Here is a 20,324-nt window from a genome sequence, read left to right on the forward strand (position 1 = left end):
GGTTGCTAGAGGGCATACCTTCTGGGATTCCCTGCTTTGCTGGGAGACTTCAATGCTCACGGGCAATGACAGTGAGACCTGGAAGGGCGGATTGGGAGGAATGGCCCCGATCTGAACCCGAGCGTGTTTTGTTATTGGACTTCTGTGCTCGCCACGGATTGTCCATAACAACACCATGTTCAAGCATAAGGGTGTTCATATGTGCACTTGGCACCAGGACACCCTAGGCCTCAGGTCGATGATCGACTTTGTGGTCGTGGTCGCCGGACTTGCGCCATATGTCTTGGACACTCGGGTGAAGAGAGGGGCGGAGCTGTCAACTGATCACCACCTGGTGGTGAGTTGGCTTCATGGTGGGGAAGATGCCGGTCAGACCTGGTAGGCCCAAACGTGTTGTGAGGGTCTGCTGGGAACGGCTGGCAGAGTCCCCTGTCAGAAGTAGCTTCAACTCCCACCTCCGCAGAACTTCAACCACGCCCCGAGGGAGGTGGGGACATTGAGTCCAATGGGCCATGTTCCGCCTCTATTGTTGAGGCGGCTGACCGAGCTGTGGCCGCAAGGTGGTCGGTGCCTGTCGTGGCGGCAATCCCCAACCCGCTGGTGGACACCGCGTGAGGGATGCCGCAAGCTGAAGAAGGAGTCCTATAGGACTTTTTGTCCTGTGGGTCTCTGGAGGCAGCTGATAGGTACCGCAGGCCAAGCGAACGCTGCTTCGTTGTTGCTGAGGCAAAACTCGGGCATGGGAGGAGTTTGAGAGGCCATGGAGAACACTTTCGGACGGCTTCGAGGAGATTCTGGTCCACCGTCCGCGCCTCAGGAGGGGAAGCAGTGCAGTGTCAACACCGTATATGGTGGGATGGTGCGCTGCTGACCTCACTGACGCTAGGGTCGGTGGGAGGAGTACTTCAAGACCTCCTCAATCCCACTAACATGCCTTCCACGAGGAAGCAGAGCCTGGGGACTCTGAGGTGGGCTCTCCCATCTCTGGGACTGAAGTCACCGAGGTGGTCAAAAACTCCTTGGTGGCAGGGCCCCGGGTGGATGAGATACCGAGTTCCTTAAGGCTCTGGATGTTGTAGGACTGTCTTGGTTGACACGCCTCTGCAACATCGCATGGACATCGGGACAGTGCCTCTGGATTGGCAGACCGGGTGGTGGTCCCCTCTTTAAAAGGGGACCGGAGGGTGTGTTCCAACTATAGAGGGATCACACCTCAGCCTCCCTGGAAAAGTCTATTCGGGGTTCTGGAGAGGAGGGTCCGCCGGATAGTCAACCTCGGATTCAGGAGGAACAGTGTGGTTTTCGCCCTGGTCGCTGAACAGTGGACCAGCTCTTCACCCTTAGCAGAGTCCTGAGGGTGCATGGGAGTTTGCCCGACCGGTCTACATGTGTTTTGTGGACTTGGAAAAGGCATTCGACCGTCCCTCGGGAATCCTGTGGGGGTGCTCCGGGAGTATGGGGTACCGGACCCCTGATAAGAGCTGTTCGGTCTCTGTACAACCGTGTCAGAGCTTGGTCCGCATTGCCGCAGTAAGTCGAGCCCGCTTCCAGTGAGAGTTGGACTCGCCAGGGCTGCCCTTTGTCACCATTCTGTTCATAACTTTATGGACAGAATTTCTAGGCGCAGCCAGGGTGTTGAAGGGGTCCGTTTGGTGGACTCAGGATTGGGTCACTGCTTTTGCAGATGATGTTGTCCTGTTTGCTTCATCAGGCCGTGATCTTCAGCTCTCTGGATCGGTTCGCAGCTGAGTGTGAAGCGGCTGGGATGAGAATCAGCACCTCCAAATCCGAGAGCATGGTCCTCAGCCGAAAAGGGTGGAGTGCCCTCTCAGGGTTGGGGAGAGATCCTGCCCCAAGTGGAGGAGTTCAAGTATCTCGGGGTCTTGTTCACGAGTGAGGGAAGAATGGAGCGTGAGATCAACAGGCGGATCGGTGCGGCATCCGCAGTGATGCGGCTCTGCATCGGTCTGTCGTGGTGAAAAGGAGCTGAGCCGTAAGGCAAAGCTCTCAATTTACCAGTCGATCTACCTCCTACCCTCACCTATGGTCATGAGCTATGGGTAGTGACCGAAAGAACGAGATCGCGAATACAAGCGCTGAAATGAGTTTCCTCCGCAGGGTGTCTGGGCTTTCCCTTAAAGATAGGGTGAGAAGCTCAGTCATCCGGGAGGGGCTCAGAGTAGAGCCGCTGCTCCTCCGCATCGAGAGGAGTCAGATGAGGTGGCTCGGCATCTGATCAGGATGCCTCCTGGACGCCTCCCTGGTGAGGTGTTCCGGCACGCCCAACCGGGAGGAGGCCCCGGGAAGACCCAGGACACGCTGGAGGGACTATGTCTCCGGCTGGCCTGGGAACGCCTTTGGGATTCTCCCGAAGAGCTGGAAGAAGTGGCCGGGAGAGGGAAGTCTGGGCCTCTGCTTGCTGCTGCCCCGCGACCACCTCGGATAAGCGGAAGAGGATGGATGGATGGATGGATGGATATTTTGTACATTAGACTAAAACAGTGTGATCATTGAACATTTTGTAATTAGATGTAATTAGAATTACTAACGGTCACGGAAGTACAATGATCCACAGTAAGAGCCACAAAGTCCGCTTTCTGTAATGCATCTAATTTTGCTTGCTTTTCAGTGTGCACAAAACCATGCTTTTATCAAGGCTTCCGGGTAGTCGAAATGATCAGTCGAGGAACGCTTTATTCCGACTCTAACATTTTTGCAGCTGTGATGTGTGCATCAGTGTAATGGATGTACCCGGAAATCATGCACTGACAAAAGTTCCCGTTTGCTTGGAATTGAAAGTGTGATTAAATGCGTTATTTTTTTAACGCGTTATAGAGTACATGCATCGCTTCTCAGCTGTGCTTGTGCTAATAAAGGGAAACATTTTAAAAATAACGTAACATGATTCTGCGTTAAACGAATATTTTTTCATACGTCCCAAACCAAGGAGATGCGAAGGTAAAATGAATCGGTAGCGCTGCTGACATACTCAGTGCATCCCTCTCGGGAATCAACCTCAATGTCGGCATTAGAGGTGAAGACTCTACAATTGAGCCACAGCGTGTGGCTTGTCTATGCGAGAGTATGTACTGTAGATCGGGGTATATATATACATTTATATATATACCCGCGTATCGCAGTGGAGAAGTAGAAGTTATGAAAAAGAAAAGGGAACATTTTAAAATAACGTAATATGATTGTCAATATACAGTAATTGTTTTGTGAGTGTTATTGAATGTTGCTGTCATCAAGGATTTGATTATCATTATTTGTTTCAATCAGAGTCGTATTTGAACGATGTGTTGTGTTCAAGTTACATTCCGTGTTTGTCAATCGTTTTAAAGATAAGAGGTTTCATTCATCGATTAGTTTCTTTTTGCATCAATAAACAGCTCGTCTTCCTCTTTATCTGAGATGTGACAAACTGCTTGCACAGGTTTTTTTTACACTGTCTCCTTTAGCGGGACATTCACTTATTCCACCGCCTGCTTTGTTTCCGCAGTAGCTGCACTTATGAATATGATTCTATGTATCAGACGCCTACATTTTTTGCTGCCTCTCAATTGTGTAATTCGGTTTTGTTCAGCGCTCTTTGGAACTGTTGCTTTTGTCTGTGCACTGCGCCAGTTCACGTGAGCCGCTTGGTGTTCTTGCATCGAAGGTTCCCAGCTGTGCTGGTGCCATCTCGGTAATGTCAGCTATGACCCGCACTTAAAAGTTTCTCTCGCAGTTTCGCTGAGTTTGTGCCAAACACCACCCTGACCATCTCATCTTCCTCTGCATAAGCACAGTCCTTCACACGTGAATATTTACCGGCAGTGTTTGTATTGGATTGCTGCTGATGGACGGCCTTATATGGGCAGGCACTAAATTACAAACGCTAGTGGCAGCCTGTCTGTGAACTTAATTTAATATAAACTTACGGTTCATGCCGTGCTTTGTTTCCGCAGTAGCTGTACTTATGAATATGCTTGTATGCATCATTTGCTGCATAATGTTTTTCTGCCTTCTCAATTGTGAAATGGCGTTTTGTGCTCATCGCTGTTTGGAGTTCTTCCTCGTTCTCTACGTACTTACGTAGGAGGTGTGATGATGTCACACTAAACCCCCACGCCATCTCCAACTCAACTCCATTACATTATATGTAGAAAAATAGGTTCCAGTTATGACCCTTACGCGTAGAATTTCGAAATGAAACCTGCCCAAATTTTGTAAGTAAGCTGTAAGGAATAAGCCTGCCAAATTTCAGCCTTCTACCTACACGGGAAGTTGGAGAATTAGTGATGAGTGAGTGAGTGAGTGAATAAGGGCTTTGCCTTTTATTAGTATAGATGAAGCCTGAAGTCCAGATATCAAAGAAACTTTTTCACAAAAGGTACAAATATAACACAACAGTTGCGCTTTTATTCAATAATATAACTGCAGAAACAAAAAGCTGCCTTAACATGCGACATTGACACCCGCTTATTATGATTGCCTCTGTGGCACAATAGATTCAGCTGCCGACTGGGAACCAAAGGGTTGCGAGTTCGATCCTGTACTACTCCGTTTTGAGAAGTAAACTGCTCTTAGTCTTACTATTTTAGAATAAAAGCATACATTTGATTTCAGTCTGTAACAGCCGGTGTAATCCTTATAAAGGTTAGCTTTGTTTTTTTTTTTGTTTTTTTTAAATTCACCTTTCATTCTCACAGTCGCGTTCAGAATCAATCCATACAACCCCATCTGACACGACTATTTTCACATAAAGACGCGCTATAGCTCTGCAGTGTACTTGTGACTGCATTCTCATACCAATGTTTTGAAATGAAGTGTCTGCGCACTTTTCGTGGCATTACATCGCGTATTTTTGAGCATGCCCGCTTGAGCATGCTCAATCACAGGAACATATGTTGGTGTAAAAGTATAACAAAACAAGTGCACTTTTATTCAAGACTACCTGTATAACCGAAGAAAAAAGAAAGCAAGTTACAGTAGGCGATTGATACGACAGCTTGCATGGTGCAATGCTAAGAAGTGCTGATTTCCATTCCGTGCTATATAAAATCATCACATTCAAATATTAACAGTTCCCACACACCCAAGGACCGTCCTTCCTATATTTACGACACGTGTACTTGTTGCAGTGTACACACCCCTCTGTGCTATGGTTCCTATTACACTGAATGAGCACCTGACACTGTACTTTCTTCCCTGGGGGAAGGTCCCACATCAGAGAATTTCCAGTTCCTGCATAAATTCACACCCGATCTGACGCTATTCATTTTCAAATGATATTGCATTAGTGCGATGATGTTTTCACATATATTGTCTCTTTCTTTCAGGTGTGTAATAGAAACCACAGCATAGAGAGAAGTGTGTACATTGCTTTTTTACACCATCATGTTACTTATACTAATGAGTCAAGAAATAACAGTCAGAATGCATGTTGCACTTTAGCTGTCAATATGAATTATTTGTAAAGACCTCTCTGTAAAGCTATTTTAATTGATACTGAAAATAGTTACGATGAGTGTACTGAAAAGTATGTTTGTGTAATGCCCACATTTTGAAATTCTAAGTCAAACTGTCTGTTCTGAATTAAAAAAGTTGTTAACCATAAAAGAGTACTGGTCAAGTGCAATAAAGTTTTCACTGATATGGAGGAATTAAAAGAAAGTTGTGTAGGCATTTCATTGGAGCTTGCTAATGATAACATGATGGATAAAGTTACTAAACCTATGAAACCTGGAGCATCTGTCTGCTACATCTATTACATGTTGGGTCTGTACCTTGGCAGAGAATATGTAAAGCTGGTGGAATAGATGATTTCACTTAAGTTGGTTGTATATCCCTAGAACAAAGTTTTCATGTTTTTTGTTGGAAAAGGTATATACAGTACAATCCCTCTTAACTGGCCTCGCATTAACCGGCCTGTTAAAATAAAATAAATTTTTTTTTTTAATCCTGAGTCTTTATATTATATGTATGCACTTCCTTCTTTCCTGGAAGGTGATAGGTATTTTAAAACCAGCAAACAACAAAACAGTGTTCAAATTAAATAAAGTGCAGTGTATCAAGTGAATTAGTGGAGGTTAAAATCCAAGTCCTTTACACCACACTGTCCAGTCGTTGTACGAGAAAAAAAACCTGTGTGCGAAATCATGGATGAAACCTTGTGGATATGGTTTCTTCAGGAATGTCGAAGAGGTACAGTACATACCTTAGAAATATTTTTCTACATGAAAATAGGTATGCGTCAGATTAATCGGCCAAAATGGCAACTGGCCATGAGTCCAGTCCCAAGGTGGCTGGTTAAGCGGGATTGTACTATGTATGTGATATTTAGTGCTTAAGGCTATACCAGCAGTTAAGATTGGAATCAAAAGTTTACTCTTTGTTGATCAATTCTGCACAATAGTATTGAAGTAATTCGGCCCATTCTACTTTACATGGCTCCTTTACACATTTCTTGAGGCATAACTAAACATTGCAAATGCCCTGAATCAATGTTTTAATTGAATTTCCTCCCTCCACCACTTTTTAATACACTTTACAATATTTTACTACTTTCCATTGGTGTGGCCAGTGCTCATATCTGATTACAGAGTGTGGAGACAACCAAGTAGACTATACACATAAAAGGCTGTGAGGCTAGATGGCATTCTGACCAACTTTGTGGTGTGTTGTCTGTTTAGTCTGTAACTAAGGCAAGGACGTGCAGCGGAAAACATCCTTTATTCTTCCAGTTCCAATGAAAAGAATGCAGACACCACTTCACCTAGCGACTATTGATCGGTGTCCTTATGTCACACATCATGAAGATCTTGGAGAGGCTGGTCCTGGACTGTGCAAGTCCTTTTGTAAAATACTCCTTGGGCCTACTACAGTTTGCCTATTGGACAAAGAGTGGGGTGGAAGATAAATTATGTACCTATTCCTAATGCGACAAAATTGGCAACACTGTGAAGACAACACTGTGAAGAATATATTTTTTGGTTTTCTCAGTTTTGTGAATGCCATTTAGCCATCCCTGTTAAGGCGCAAACTCTGGGAGTATGCAGGTGGATGAGCCTACAATGTCCTTCGTAATGGACTAATCTTCTAGACTGCAGTTTGTGAGACTCAAGGTCTGTGTCTCTAATGTGGATGTTAGCAACACTAGAGCACCACAAGGAACTGTCCTGTCAGCATTTCTGTTTACCCTGGACTACAAATATAACATCAGGCCATGTCACTTGGAGGAATTCTATAGTGATTCTGCAATAATAGGATTTATTGACAGGGGAATTGAGCCAAAGTATAGGAGTCGGGGGAGAACTTTGTTTCTCGGTACAAAGGGATTTGTGTGCAACGGTGCATATGCAAAATTAAGGAGCTGATTATTTGTTTTCGTAACATGAAAGAGCCTCTATGTTCAGTCACTATTCAGGGACTGAGTGTGGAGGTGGTACACAACCATAAGCACTTAAGGGTTCACATTAATGACAAACTAGACTCGTCTAGTAACATAGGAGAAATTTATAAGAAAGGCAAAATAGACTCTTTAATTCTTAGGAGGACGTGACTCATCTAGTAACACAGAGGAAATTTATAAGAAAGGCAAAACTGACTTTTTATTTCTTAGGAGGCTATGTTCTTTTATTGTGGGCAGTGACATCGTTTTACATGTTCCACAATTCAGACACAGCCAATGCAGTTTTCTGTGTTGTAGTGTAGATCAAAGCTGTTAACATCACTTCAAAAGAGGCCCACCAAATCAACAAGCTAATTAGGAAGTTGGGCCTGGTTGTGGGACATAGTCTCGACTTGCGGGAGGAAGCAGAGAAAGAGAAAAATTAAGACAAAATTGATGTGCCTTACCATTCTTGTTCTCCCTACCATTGTAGAGCAAATAGCTCCATGTGCTTCTGTTGCATATTTACATTGTTTTGCTTTTAAAAAACAAAAAAAAGTTCTGTGTTAAAGTCAGTGATGCAGCTTTGTGAGAAAATAAAACTGCGCTGGAATGTTGGCAGCCACTGTTGTCTGTAACTTTGGTGTTAACGAACCAAAAGTTGGTTATATATGCAAAAAAGCAAAAAGTAGAGACATAGTCTGCAGATCCCATTGTTGATCGCAGCCTCAGAATTAAAAGCTCACTTCTGCTGTGTTCCCATACTCTAAGACCCTTGAGGATCTCAAGCAGCACATGAAGCAGACATTGGTGACTGATTATTTCTAGCGAGTGTGTTCTTCATGATCTCCATTACCACCTGCCAGTTGTGAAAGACTGAATGTTGGATTTCATGTGGAGACTTTGCCAATCTTGGCATCTTTTGGTACCAGCAGGTAAAGCTGTTTTTTTCTTCTTAACTGAGATGTTTGCACAAAAGGTCATAGAATTATAGGGAATGGCAGGTGAGAAAAATGTTTTTGTATGTTTTCAGTTTTATTTGTGTACTGCTTTTAATGGGTTATTTCATGGTTACTGTTGAAGTAACCCCCGAGGAAGACAGGAATAGTTCAATCAATCAGTCTTTATTCAGTCACCGATGAGGACATAAGATTCATGCTTTGCAAAGCAAAAGAGCACATTTCACTTTTTGGTCGTCTTTTTTTATAGTTATTTTCCTCCCTCCCCATTACTTATAAAATAGCATCCAAGCATTTCATCTTATGTTTTGCAAATCGGCCAACCGTTTCTTTTTTGTGTACATGTCAGAGGGGCCCCAAAGAAGGAAAGGTCATCTTTCCTGTGTCTAACAGACTCATTCCTAAAGAAGGAAGTTGTCCTAGGTCAGCTTACTGCACCCTGTCTTATGACAGACGCCTGTATGAATAACTTGCCGTTATAATAAAATGGTTTTGCCAGCATTTAACCCTTTGTAGCTTGCAAGTAGTTTTTTTTTCTTTCACATTAGTGTGTTAAAAAAAAAAGTGGATATTATCAAAAATAATGTTTTGTTGTAAATAATTCTATGCATAAAAGTATATTTTAAACATTCTCTATTGAAAGATTCATTTTTGGTGACCATGAGATTCTAACCACTATTTCCCATAGTTTCAATGTATTAATATTTGATTCTTTGACTTGCCTGTGTGTCAAACACTACTGGAACTTACTCATATTTATTGCAATATAGGTTATGCAAAATTAATCAGAAATACCTGGAACCAGAAGTATTTCAGATAATTTTTGTATTTGGAATATTTGAATATACTTAATGATTTATCTGGGGTATATGATGAAGTAGAAAATGCAGCCAAACCACCTAAAGGATGCCTCACTTGTATAATAATTCATAAACTTCAAATGTGGTGAATATAATGTATAGACTCCTCTTAGAGAGCCAGTGCTGCGTATTTACACTGAAGAGCTTTTTTGTTTTTTTGTCAGTTTATATAAGGGTACCTGTTGTTACTTCTCGGGGACCTGGACCATAGGTCTAAATATCTCAGGTAAACTTCACTCCATCGTGCCTACTGTGCTGGGTGCCATTACCCGACCATACATACATAAAATATGTTTTTTGTGAACAGAGTGTAAAAAAAATGGCAGCATTTAAAGGCAAATTTCAGCAGTGTCCAGTTTTGTGATGTCAGTATGAATTTTGAGGCATATTCACATATTCATCCATTTACAAGATGATTGTGCTTTGTAAAGGTAAATTGTAAAGAAATGTGTGTATGATAGGTTTTTATAAATCTGTTTTTTGTTTTGTGTTAGTGTTTTCCTGTTTTTTAGCTTACACATTTTCACTTACGAATCCAAGCAAAATTTTATATACGCTTGTAGTGTCCTGTTCCACGATGGGGGACCAGACCCCTCCACCCCAATATAGCTCCTCAGAATTAATAAATTTGTTTAGAATCTGCACATCTGTTATTCTCATCCACTCTGCAGTAAAAAATAAATAAATAAATAAAAAAAACATTAGAGGCAAGTTGGCATCATGCATAAAATCAAATTTTCAGATTTTTAAATTTTGGATTATGGATACTCAACATGTACACATTTATTGTGTACTTTATTGGAACTGCTCTCTAATAATAACACAAAGATGAAAAAAAATTCTGAAATGGCTGAGGGTGGGCGGTGTTGGTGGTGCTAAAATGTTTCTGTATAAATGCCTTTAATAAAATGAATGCTAGAGTACAAAATTCTGAATGGTTCTGAACTTTTCACCACTGTATTTAATAATAGGTAAATGAGGTTTGTATGTATGGTAAGGATGCAAAAATGGATGTGCTGCCAATGCAAATTGGCCAATTTTCATTACAAAATACTTAAATCAGTGATCAATAAATTGTCTTATCACAAAAACAGTATTTCTAGCCCCTGCTTTTCTAAGTGTTATGGTAATTTAGTTGTTGTGCTCTTTTACACAAGGTATTACAGTAGTTTCCTGCAGTGTAAACAAAGAGCATGGGAGTGGAGGGTTGTTATATCAGAGAGCAAAGTGAGAGGCAATTGTAATATTAGGCTTTACATTTTATCAGTGAGCAGAGGGAGAGGCAATTGGAATATTAGCCTTTACATTAAAGAAAGGGGATTTATAAACTGAGTTAAGGAAATCAAGAAAGTGTTGTGTGCAATTAGACAAATGGCAAGAAAAGCTACATTAATGAATTCAGACCTTTTTTTGTTCTTTAAATTTAAATGGAGTTTGAGTTTGGACAGCAAACTTGTTTAAAGACTAATTGAAATTGATGCTTAGTAAGCATTAGGCTTTTTAAAAAGATTTGTACTGTGTCTATTATTTGTGTTATCCAGCATACGTTTTGGTAAGAAAAAAGTACTATGTGTTTAAAATGGTAATCCATATTTATAATTACACCTCAAGAATTATGAATGTCTAGCTGATACACTGAAGAAAAAACCTGTATAAATGTAGAAAGTATATATATTAACGGCAAACATTTTTAGAACAATTATTAATTTAAAATAATTAAAATATCTAAGTATACTTATTTGCATTTAAACAGTGTTTAATTGCCAATATCCATTGTGTGTGTGTGTGTGTGTGTGTGTGTGTGTGAAATGGTGAAAATTAATTTTTTAAATTAAACTTTTTCAGATAAGTATATTACAGAAGAATGTAAACAGTATGACAGCTTGTAATTATGAGAAGCATTTTATTTTCTTTTCTAAAACTAGGGGGCTAAGCCCCCAGCACGCTTCACTCGCCAACCCCACCAGCCTACGCAACACACCAGCCACTTCACATCTCTGCCGCTTGCGTTTGTGGATTTGACATTCATCAAACAACAAATCTTTTAATTCTCCTAGATACACTATTTAATTCGGAAGAAACACTACTTTTACCTGATGGCAACACAAATTAGATGATCTACAACTCTCCGACTTAAATGTACAGTATATGCAATTTACTTATGTCTGATAATAAAAGGCTATTTTTTTTCTTCCTTTCAGTGGACAATTGCTGAACTTGCATGCTATACATACTCCATGGTATCTGTACCACTATATGATACTCTTGGAACAGAAGCTATTTCTTACATCATTGAAAAAGGTTAGTGTTTTAAGTTTTTTGGCTTTGAAATCTGGTATAATAAACTTTTACCTAATACTGTACATACAGTAACACCAGCTTGAAATTTGCAGATAGTAATCTTTTTTTCCCCGTTTCTCCCCAAAGAGAGTGTGTGTGTATTTGCGCATATGCGTTTTTCACACAAACTGTTTATTGATTATATTGATTAATGCATGTAAAACACAAGAGCAAAACAACAATGGCCAAGGTGACCCTGCTACAATTTTGCCATCATGAGGTAACATTGTGCCATTAAAAACTTTTTGTTTTTGGCCATTTTTCAAGGTTAAATTAAAAATTAATATTCATGAATGGGAAATTCTTTCGCTTTAAATTTGTCAGAAACCAAATATTCATTTTTCCATTTACCCAAATAATTGTTATTGCTATATTTTTTTAATGCAATGTCAGTGATGCTGCTTTTTTATATGTTTCACAAATAAAAATCTGTGTATGCCTAAAAAGTTATCTAAACACTGTTTTATAAAATTTGATGTTCCATGGTGGTTATATTTGTGGGATGAACTATAAGATTTTGTGCACTCTGTCAGTGGTGTATTAATTGTACATTTTAAAAAAATATGTAAGTCAGGGTTAAACTTTGGCATTTGTGTACCAAATATAAAATGATGGGTAGAGAGCAAAGTTTGTATGTGCTTGGTAAAGGCTGTTACTCTTGGTTTTAATGAAATACATGAAGATTTAATATTCCTTCTAATTATATCAGTGTATCCCATTAATGTTTTGTTCAAAAATCATGTTCACAAAAATATAACCTGGCAGTGCAGGCCAGCAACAGTATAAAGGAGGAAGATTTGAAAGTCTTGGTATCAGCATAACAAATTTAAAAATATTGTGGGCAGTTTGACCAGTATGTGTTTGATAGAAGTTTGGGACATTAATGTAACTTTAGCCTTGATAGACATAGGTTAACAGGGAGTATGTGTGTGTGTGTGTGTTGTTTTTTTTTTCTTTCTTTTTTTAACATGTCTGTTGTGATCAGTGAAGTCTCAATAACATTGGTATTAAACTGTGCAAAGCGAAATGGGGAAAATAGATTAACATTCTTTTATTTAAAGCATAGTATGTTAAAGTCCGCTTAAAAACTGAAATCTAGTTAGGTGCCTTAAATTTTTAATTTTTACTTGCCAAAATTTTGGTTATTCTTGCTGTAGTGTTTTGAATTAATTTTGGTATAGTCATAGGATAATTAGGACAGACTGCCCATTGCAACAGTCCATTCTAATTGATATATACTGTGCAAATTAAGTTTTTTTTTCTGTTTCTTTTACATATTAAAAAAGCTAAAAGTTTACACTTTATGTAAATTGAAGAAGACATAATTGACTGGTGTAGAAACAAGTAAACATTAGTGTTATAGCATTAGTAAACTTTCCCAGAGTAACAACGTTTAACACTAGAACCTGTACACTTTATGTACTATAACTGTTGAACCTACAGCAAATGGCATCCGAGTCCTTTTATTCTTACTAATGCCCCAACTCAGTATGCTGATAGTCTATCCCGGTTACCCTATCCCCACAAACCATAGATAGCCTAAAGCAGCTATGTAGTATTAAATAAAAGCAAACTATTTTAATCAGTTAAGCACATAAAATTAAAAATAAAGTAAAAATTTTAACTATACTTTTTTCTGTGGATATGCCAGCCTTTGCATACAGAAAGCAGATTGTACATCAGACAGCACAGATTGCTGTCATCTTTTGTGAGCAGTTTCTGCACACCAAATTGTGACACTTCACACTGTTTTGTTTTATTCCATGTGGATATTCCTATCTGGCACCATGCCATTCTGCTGGAAGCAAGAGGAACTTGAAGTAGGCTTTCCAAAAGTCAGTGCTGCTCAGAATCTTTTGTGAGCAGCTCCACACATGAAATGGTTGCACTTCATATTTGTTTTGTTGTGTGTACATCCTCTAATTTAACACTATTAATAAAGTTGTTTACAATACAATATAGAGAAGGCTTGTCTTTTTGACAAGTAGCATATTTGCCACGGAAGGTTGTATGACAATACTGTCAGGCATGGCATTTTTCCCATTGCCTGTGAAAGGCTCAAATGAGTTCAAGAACTCACACCAGTTGCAGACTGTCATTTGTTATTTTTTTTATATTGTGACCTGAAGGGGGTCATCCAGCTCCTGAAACACCAAACACAAAGGCTCTGGACACAAGTGTAAAATAAACCAGAGGATTTTATTCATGGGAAGCTTGCAGCAACGTTTCCCACAGCACCAAGGTTCAGTTACAGAAGCAGACCAAGCACAAACTCTCTGCAACACTTCTTCTCCTCCTCCAGCAAGCTTTGTCCACCTCCTCCCAATTCTGGCTCCGAGCATTTATGCTATTTTAAAGCTGTAGTTTGGAAGCACTTCCAGGTGAGGTGAGAGCCCGACAAAGTAAGGTGCCCCAGTCCCCACAGTGCCCCCTGGTGGCACCCATAGAACTCAACAGGGGTTTTTAGGTGTTAGTGTTATGCTGTTAAGAGTTTTATAGAATCAGGGTAACAGTAACTTGACAAGCACAGAGTAAAAAGAAAGAATTATTGAAAGAAACTTTTTCTAAATCTATTTACATGCCAACTATACCTTTTTTTTTTCTCCTAAAGCCTCAATTTCAACTATAGTATGTGACAGACCAGAAAAAGTGAAGCTCCTCCTTGACTGTGCTACTGCAAAGGATCATAGTATAAAAACTATAATTGTAATTGACTCTTTTGATACTGACCTGATTGTGCAAGGCGAGAAGCATGGAATTGAGGTGCTTAGCATGAAGGAAGTTGAGGTAAGCAGTGTAAATTTGACTCTGTAGGAGATCAGTAACATTGATTCCAGTAACTCTTAACTAAAATGTGATTAAAATTACAGGTAGATAGATAGATACTTTATTATTCCCAAGGGGAAATTCACAAGTAAAGTATAGGTTTTTAGAGTTTAGTTTTTTTTTCCACTGGATGATTTAAATGCTATGTTGTTTGTATTTGTAATACATTTTAGAGCTTGTTTTACTACTAAAATAAAAGTGAATAACTTGACATTCGTGCTTCAAGTAGTGTTAAATTTTGAAAAAGGTTGAAGCTAATATTGTAATTTAAAGGATTAGTAATAGATATATTTTCAAAAGTTTTTGTGTTTTGCTTTTTTAGGATCTTGGACAAGCAAACTGGATGAAGCCAGTGGTAAGGTGATCTTCTAATTTGCAATTTTACAGTCCTTTAAAAGGAGCGCATTAATAAAAGCTGATCATCTGAAACAATACAATGTGCTTTTCACTGTACAGTATGTACTGCAGACTGCCTTATTTCAAAATAATTTTCCTGGTGGTCACACATCAAGTAATTTGGATAAGGATTCCACAAGTAGAAGTCTACATTCCCATTGGAAATCCATGCGGTATCTGTATGGCCCACACAAAGTTTGCATCAAGGGTCTAAATTTAAGAGCTGTGAGTTGAGATGGGCAGTTAGCTTTATTATTGTGGTTGGTAGCAGGAGGTCACAGTGTAGATGAACCTCTGAGAATATTGATTCACAACTGGTTATATGGTGGAGTTTACCTTTTTTAAAATTGTTTAAAAATATGTCTGATGGAGTCTTTTTTTTATTTTTAACACTTCAGATTACATTCTTTCAGGTCTTGATTTTCTGCCAATCTTGAAACGGAGAATAGGGAATCAATTTTCATTATTTTGGCAACGGGTAGAGATGCATCTTTTCATGGATACACCACTATAGTTCTTGAAAGGCTAGCAGATTACTGGTTAAGAAAGCGGAATTTTTTTTCATGAGACACCAGGTTTAGGGTTCCCTTTTCAGCTTCTAAATCTTCTACGCTTCTGACTTAAATAACATTTATACCTGAAAGCTGATTTGAAGCACTGAGTTACCTCAATTAACTTAGATTTGCCATTAGATTATCTTTGTTGGTTTGCATTGAGACGATCTTAAGCTAGTCCACTCTTTTATACTGGATTCTCTTGAACTGATAAATAGAACAATCGCAGAATGCTTTTTACTTATCATAGTCTTTCTGTAGGAATGGTATATATTTTAAACTGTAATGAAATCCCCTGGCTGTAATTCTAATAATCAGATACTTCTAAGATCACACCTGAACAATTTCAGTCCTCCAAAACTGTCCCTTATGCTCCCAACAGGACTCTGAAATATTATAACAAATATAAAGAGTTTTTCACAGTTCAGTTGTCTTTATTTATTTATTTTTGTGCTGAAGGTTTTGAGTTGTCCCATTGTTTTTGACAGATAGAAGCTGTTGTTACTGTTAGTATTTGTGTTTTATTTTTTATTGCAGAACAAAAACTGAATATTGTTCTCGTCAGTAGTTTGAAAAACTGTATTCCTTCATGCCCAAGGGCTTTTTTTGCATTATTATGCATAAATTATGTATCCAAAATAAACAGTTTAGATGTCAAATCACATAGTATTGCAAGGTTTTCCCCTTTTTGGAAACATTTAGTCTCTTGCACCTAATCTTTCAAAGAAAGTACTGCAGTTGCAGCTATATATTTTTTAATTTTCTAGAAACAAAAATATACTGCACCTGTGTTGTTCCAAGAGATTTAAAAACTGCTGCTGTCATCCCTATCTTTATATTAAAAAAAAAAAAAAACTGGCTTAGATCTGTTACGGCTAAACTTTTACCGCCCAACCTCTAATCTTCCATTTATTGCTAAGATCTTAGAAAAGGTTGTTGCTGCTGAACTTAATGATTATTTTAAACTTGCATAACTTGTTTGAGCCTTTTCAATCTGGATTGAGAGCCCTACATAGCACTGAAATGGCTTTACTTAAAGTAACCAATGACTTGCTTATAACCATTGATTCTGGAATGGCCACTATTCTAGTTCTCCTTGACTTAAGCGCAGCATTTGAAACAGTTAACCATGACATTTTACTGTCCTGACTTTCAGCTATTCATATCTCTGGAGCTGCTCTTTCTTGATTCACATTATATGTCAGTGATCACCAGTATTATGTCTTCATTAAGGAACACAAATCAGCCACTACTTCACTCACACAATGTCTAAAGGGTCAGTTCTAGGTCCAATTCTCTTTAACATCTATATGCTCCCATTGGGTGAGATTATTTGTCGGTATGGTCTAAACTTCTACTGCAATGCCAATGACATATTTTATATGTAAGTATTGATGCAATTGCAACACCTTTACCTGTTGCACTGACTGTTTGCATTCGGGAAATCAATCATTGGATGACAGATAATTTTTTACGACTTAATCCTGATAAAACAGAAATGTTATTAGTTTGTACCAAATCTATCCTCGCTACCCTTCGTGGGCTAAACATTGACGTAGATGGGATCCTATTTGAACCCTCAGCATCAGTCCGTAATTTGGGTGTCACCTTTAATCAGCTTCTTACTTTTCAACCACAAATTAGCTCAATAGTACAGATAGCTTTTTTCATCTTCGCAACATTGCGTATCCTCTCAGCCTTCACAAGGAAAAATCTATTATTCATTTCAAACTTGTGTTAAAAACACATCTCTTCAGTGAGTAGTATTCATTTTCTTTTATGTAATTGCTGTTGTCTTGTTAATGTGTTTATTGAATTGTAAAGTATCCTTGAGTGTATGAAAGGTGCTAAATAAATAAAACATTATTATTATTATATACACACACTGTTTATCACTGAGAAGCAATAAGTAAACTATGCGCATATATTTGCATGGAAACAATTTCTGTTTACCACTTGACTGTGAGGATGCGGGTTCTGCTTCATGCTCCCATTCTCCATTTTGGGAGCTCTTGAACCCGACACCATTGATAATGTAACTGGATGAGCTGGACAGTGAAAACAATGAAGCAAGGTGACAGTGTAAAAGTGCTTTTATTTAAAAAAAGCAAAACCAAAAACAGTGTTCAAAATAAATAGTGCAGTGCTTCTCAAAGTCATTAAATAAATAAATAATCCATTAGAATAAGGATGAATTAGTGGAGGTTGAAATCTAATAAATAATTCCTTTAAAAGCGAGGTTAAAATACTGTCTGGAAACAGTCCTTTTAAAAACAAAACCCAGTGCCTTCTTTCTACTGGCGGCTCCCCTGCTTCTCCCATCCAGGCTTTGCAGCAGGGGAGTCACCCTATCTGCAGCTGTCCTTCTTCGCGTCCGGTTGCCTTTTGATCCCTGGTTCTGTCAGACTAAGATTTAGGTTCCCCAGTGGTGAGGGCGCTCACACAGGGGTTCACTCTCCTAAGCCTTCCTGACTCCCGCTGCCCACCGTGGCCTTATGTGGTGAGCTAACCACCTTCCGGGTCACTCCAGCTCCTTCATCGTTCAGCCCCACCGAGTGTCGGTCAAACACCCTTTCCAAAGGGCCCTCGTTTCAGCTGCCTGCAAAACACCAGCGAGTGTGCTCTCGATTGCTCACTGTCTATCTCACACTGGCTCTTTACTTCTCCAGCCATGCCCATCTTCCTCCTCCAAACCTCCGTTCACGGCAGTCCTTTTTTCTCTTACCCCTCCGCACTCGTGCTCCTGCTATATATAATGGGGACGTGGCCCAGGTGTGCCGATTAGCAGCTCCTGGCATCAATTACAGTTACTGAAGATTCCTCACCTGTGCACTTAATTGAGGAAACACCCGTATCATGCAGTGTTCGAGAACCACTCTGGCCACACTACTAAAAACTGGCCACATTGACACACAGAAATCTTACATTTTATACAATAGATGGAGGATTTGTGTTGTGATTCACACAACTTCTCCTGCAATCTTTTGCAGTTGCCTCACAGGTTTTCGTTTTTCTTTCTTTCTTTCTTGTCTGGAGTTCTACTGTGGGGCTTCTTTTCATATGAATCATTTTATTCAACTAAAGTAGTAATATTAATAATAGTACATTTTTATTTATAGAGCACATTTTCCCCATACTCAAAGATCTTAACATAATTTAAAAATGAACAGCAGGCAAGAGCAAAAAGATCAAATACACAACACTGGGTACAAAATAATATCAGATAAATACATGAAGTACAAAGTTTTAAATACAATTAAATTAAATAAAATACAAATGCTACTATAAAACGCTGCACAAATAATGTAATTTGTGATACAAATGCAAATCATTCTGAACACCTGCACTGAGAGGTAAACAGAAAAAAGGGCCAGTGTCCGGGTAAGTTAAATGTCTTCTTGAAAAGTAGGTTTTAAATAGATTTTTTTAAAGAATAAATTAAGTCAGCTGATCTTATTAATTTATATCCAAAAATATCTGTATTGTGAAAACAATAAAATAAGAATTTAAAAAGGGTTAAACATGTATTGCACAGGCGTTTAAAAAGACACACAACCTTTGAGAATGTGTGAAATGTATAGAATATACAGGAAAAAAAGAAACAAGATTGACAAAGTGTTTAAAGAGCTGTTCTTCCCAATTGCTCTGGTTCCCTAAACCCTGAACAATAACAAGCAAGCCTAACTTGACTTTAATATGGCCTTTCAAAATATCATTCTGAACATGAAGAAAAATAATATAAAGTCAATCCAAAGAAAACTTACATCTACATTGACAGAATACTACCTCAGTAGAGGTTTTCAAATCAAACCCTACAACATAGCCTACTAAATAAAGCTTTCACACTTTTCACACCACTGATTTTTAATTCTCTTTCTACAGAAATTGATGTTGGTGGATAATTTTTGAAAAAGATATTTTAATAAAGAAACATTATTTGTATGAAACAAAAACATCCTCCAATTTATTGCTTCCTAATCTAAAGATGTATAGCATTTCAACATACATAGATGAAAAGATGTAAATATATTGCTAATTATTGCCTACTTAAAACTTAATTTATACTTTTTTTAAAACAGACGGAGAAAACTATTTGTGGTGCCCTCTTTCCCTTAAAGCCCTAAGCATATGCTAATTTTGCTTTTGCAACAAGTAACTGGTGCCATTGTGTTTTATCAGCTTCTTCTACAATTGTGATGATAGGAGATTGATTAATTTTAAAGTGTAAAGATTCAGTCAAATATAAAAATAATTTTGGATAGCAGGGTTTGTCCCTTCAAAGTCGGAAGACGTAATCTTTTATAAAAACCATTTCAGAGGAGTAGTTTTGGGGTCTAGAGATTGGGGTTGCACATTGTGAAAGGTGTCAGAAGACACTAGTACACATACATTTCCTGTCGGTACACTTAAGGCAAAAAAAGAAATTACTTCCACAGTGTACCAGTGTGTACCAACCCACTTTAACCACTAATTATCATAGAATGTAGAAAGTATCTCTAGCTGCATGGATACATTAAATCATATCACATTTATTTTCTGTTGGCAGCACTCTGTTCTGACAACTTTTTAAAAATTGCCATTGGTTTATAGTACTTTATTTTCCTAATTTTTCTTATCTCTGCATTATTTTACTTGCTCCATTGCCAAGCATTTGTAAAATGCATGCTTAAGCATTCTGCCAAAACTGTGTTTTGTACTAACAGCACACAAGTTTGATCTGACTTCTTCAAAAATTGATGTTTTTAAGTTTTGAAAAAAAATGTAATGTTGTGTCATCATGTCATACAGCCTATAAAATGTAACAATAAAAAGGCAAATTTAATGTTATTAAAACAAATGACAGTAGCTGGAGCCCTACTGTTCTCCAGTTCTTATAGCAACATGCATTTGCTGAAACAAACACCCAATCTATTTTTGGACATGTAGGCAATATACTATATTGCAGGTAAATGTTCAAATTTAGCTATAGCAAGTTGAAGCCTGTATGGACTGAACGTTCACCTTGTTTCGTAAC

The 20,324-nt window shown here is 38.7% G+C and overlaps 1 protein-coding gene across 4 annotated transcripts in view; it reads left to right on the plus strand.

Annotated features, from left to right (window-relative positions):
- Positions 1-20,324, plus strand: part of acsl1a (acyl-CoA synthetase long chain family member 1a) — a 215,758-nt gene that overhangs the window by 116,681 nt on the left and 78,753 nt on the right. For all 4 annotated transcript variants that reach the window (XM_039751008.1, XM_039751011.1, XM_039751009.1 and 1 more), the window contains exons 6-8: positions 11,396-11,495; positions 14,146-14,321; positions 14,683-14,715. In XM_039751008.1, the coding sequence (XP_039606942.1) occupies positions 11,396-11,495; positions 14,146-14,321; positions 14,683-14,715 (309 nt within the window). The remainder of the gene's footprint in view (positions 1-11,395; positions 11,496-14,145; positions 14,322-14,682; positions 14,716-20,324) is intronic.

This window comes from Polypterus senegalus, chromosome 4 (genome assembly GCF_016835505.1).
Source record: "Polypterus senegalus isolate Bchr_013 chromosome 4, ASM1683550v1, whole genome shotgun sequence".
NCBI lineage: Eukaryota > Metazoa > Chordata > Cladistia > Polypteriformes > Polypteridae > Polypterus > Polypterus senegalus.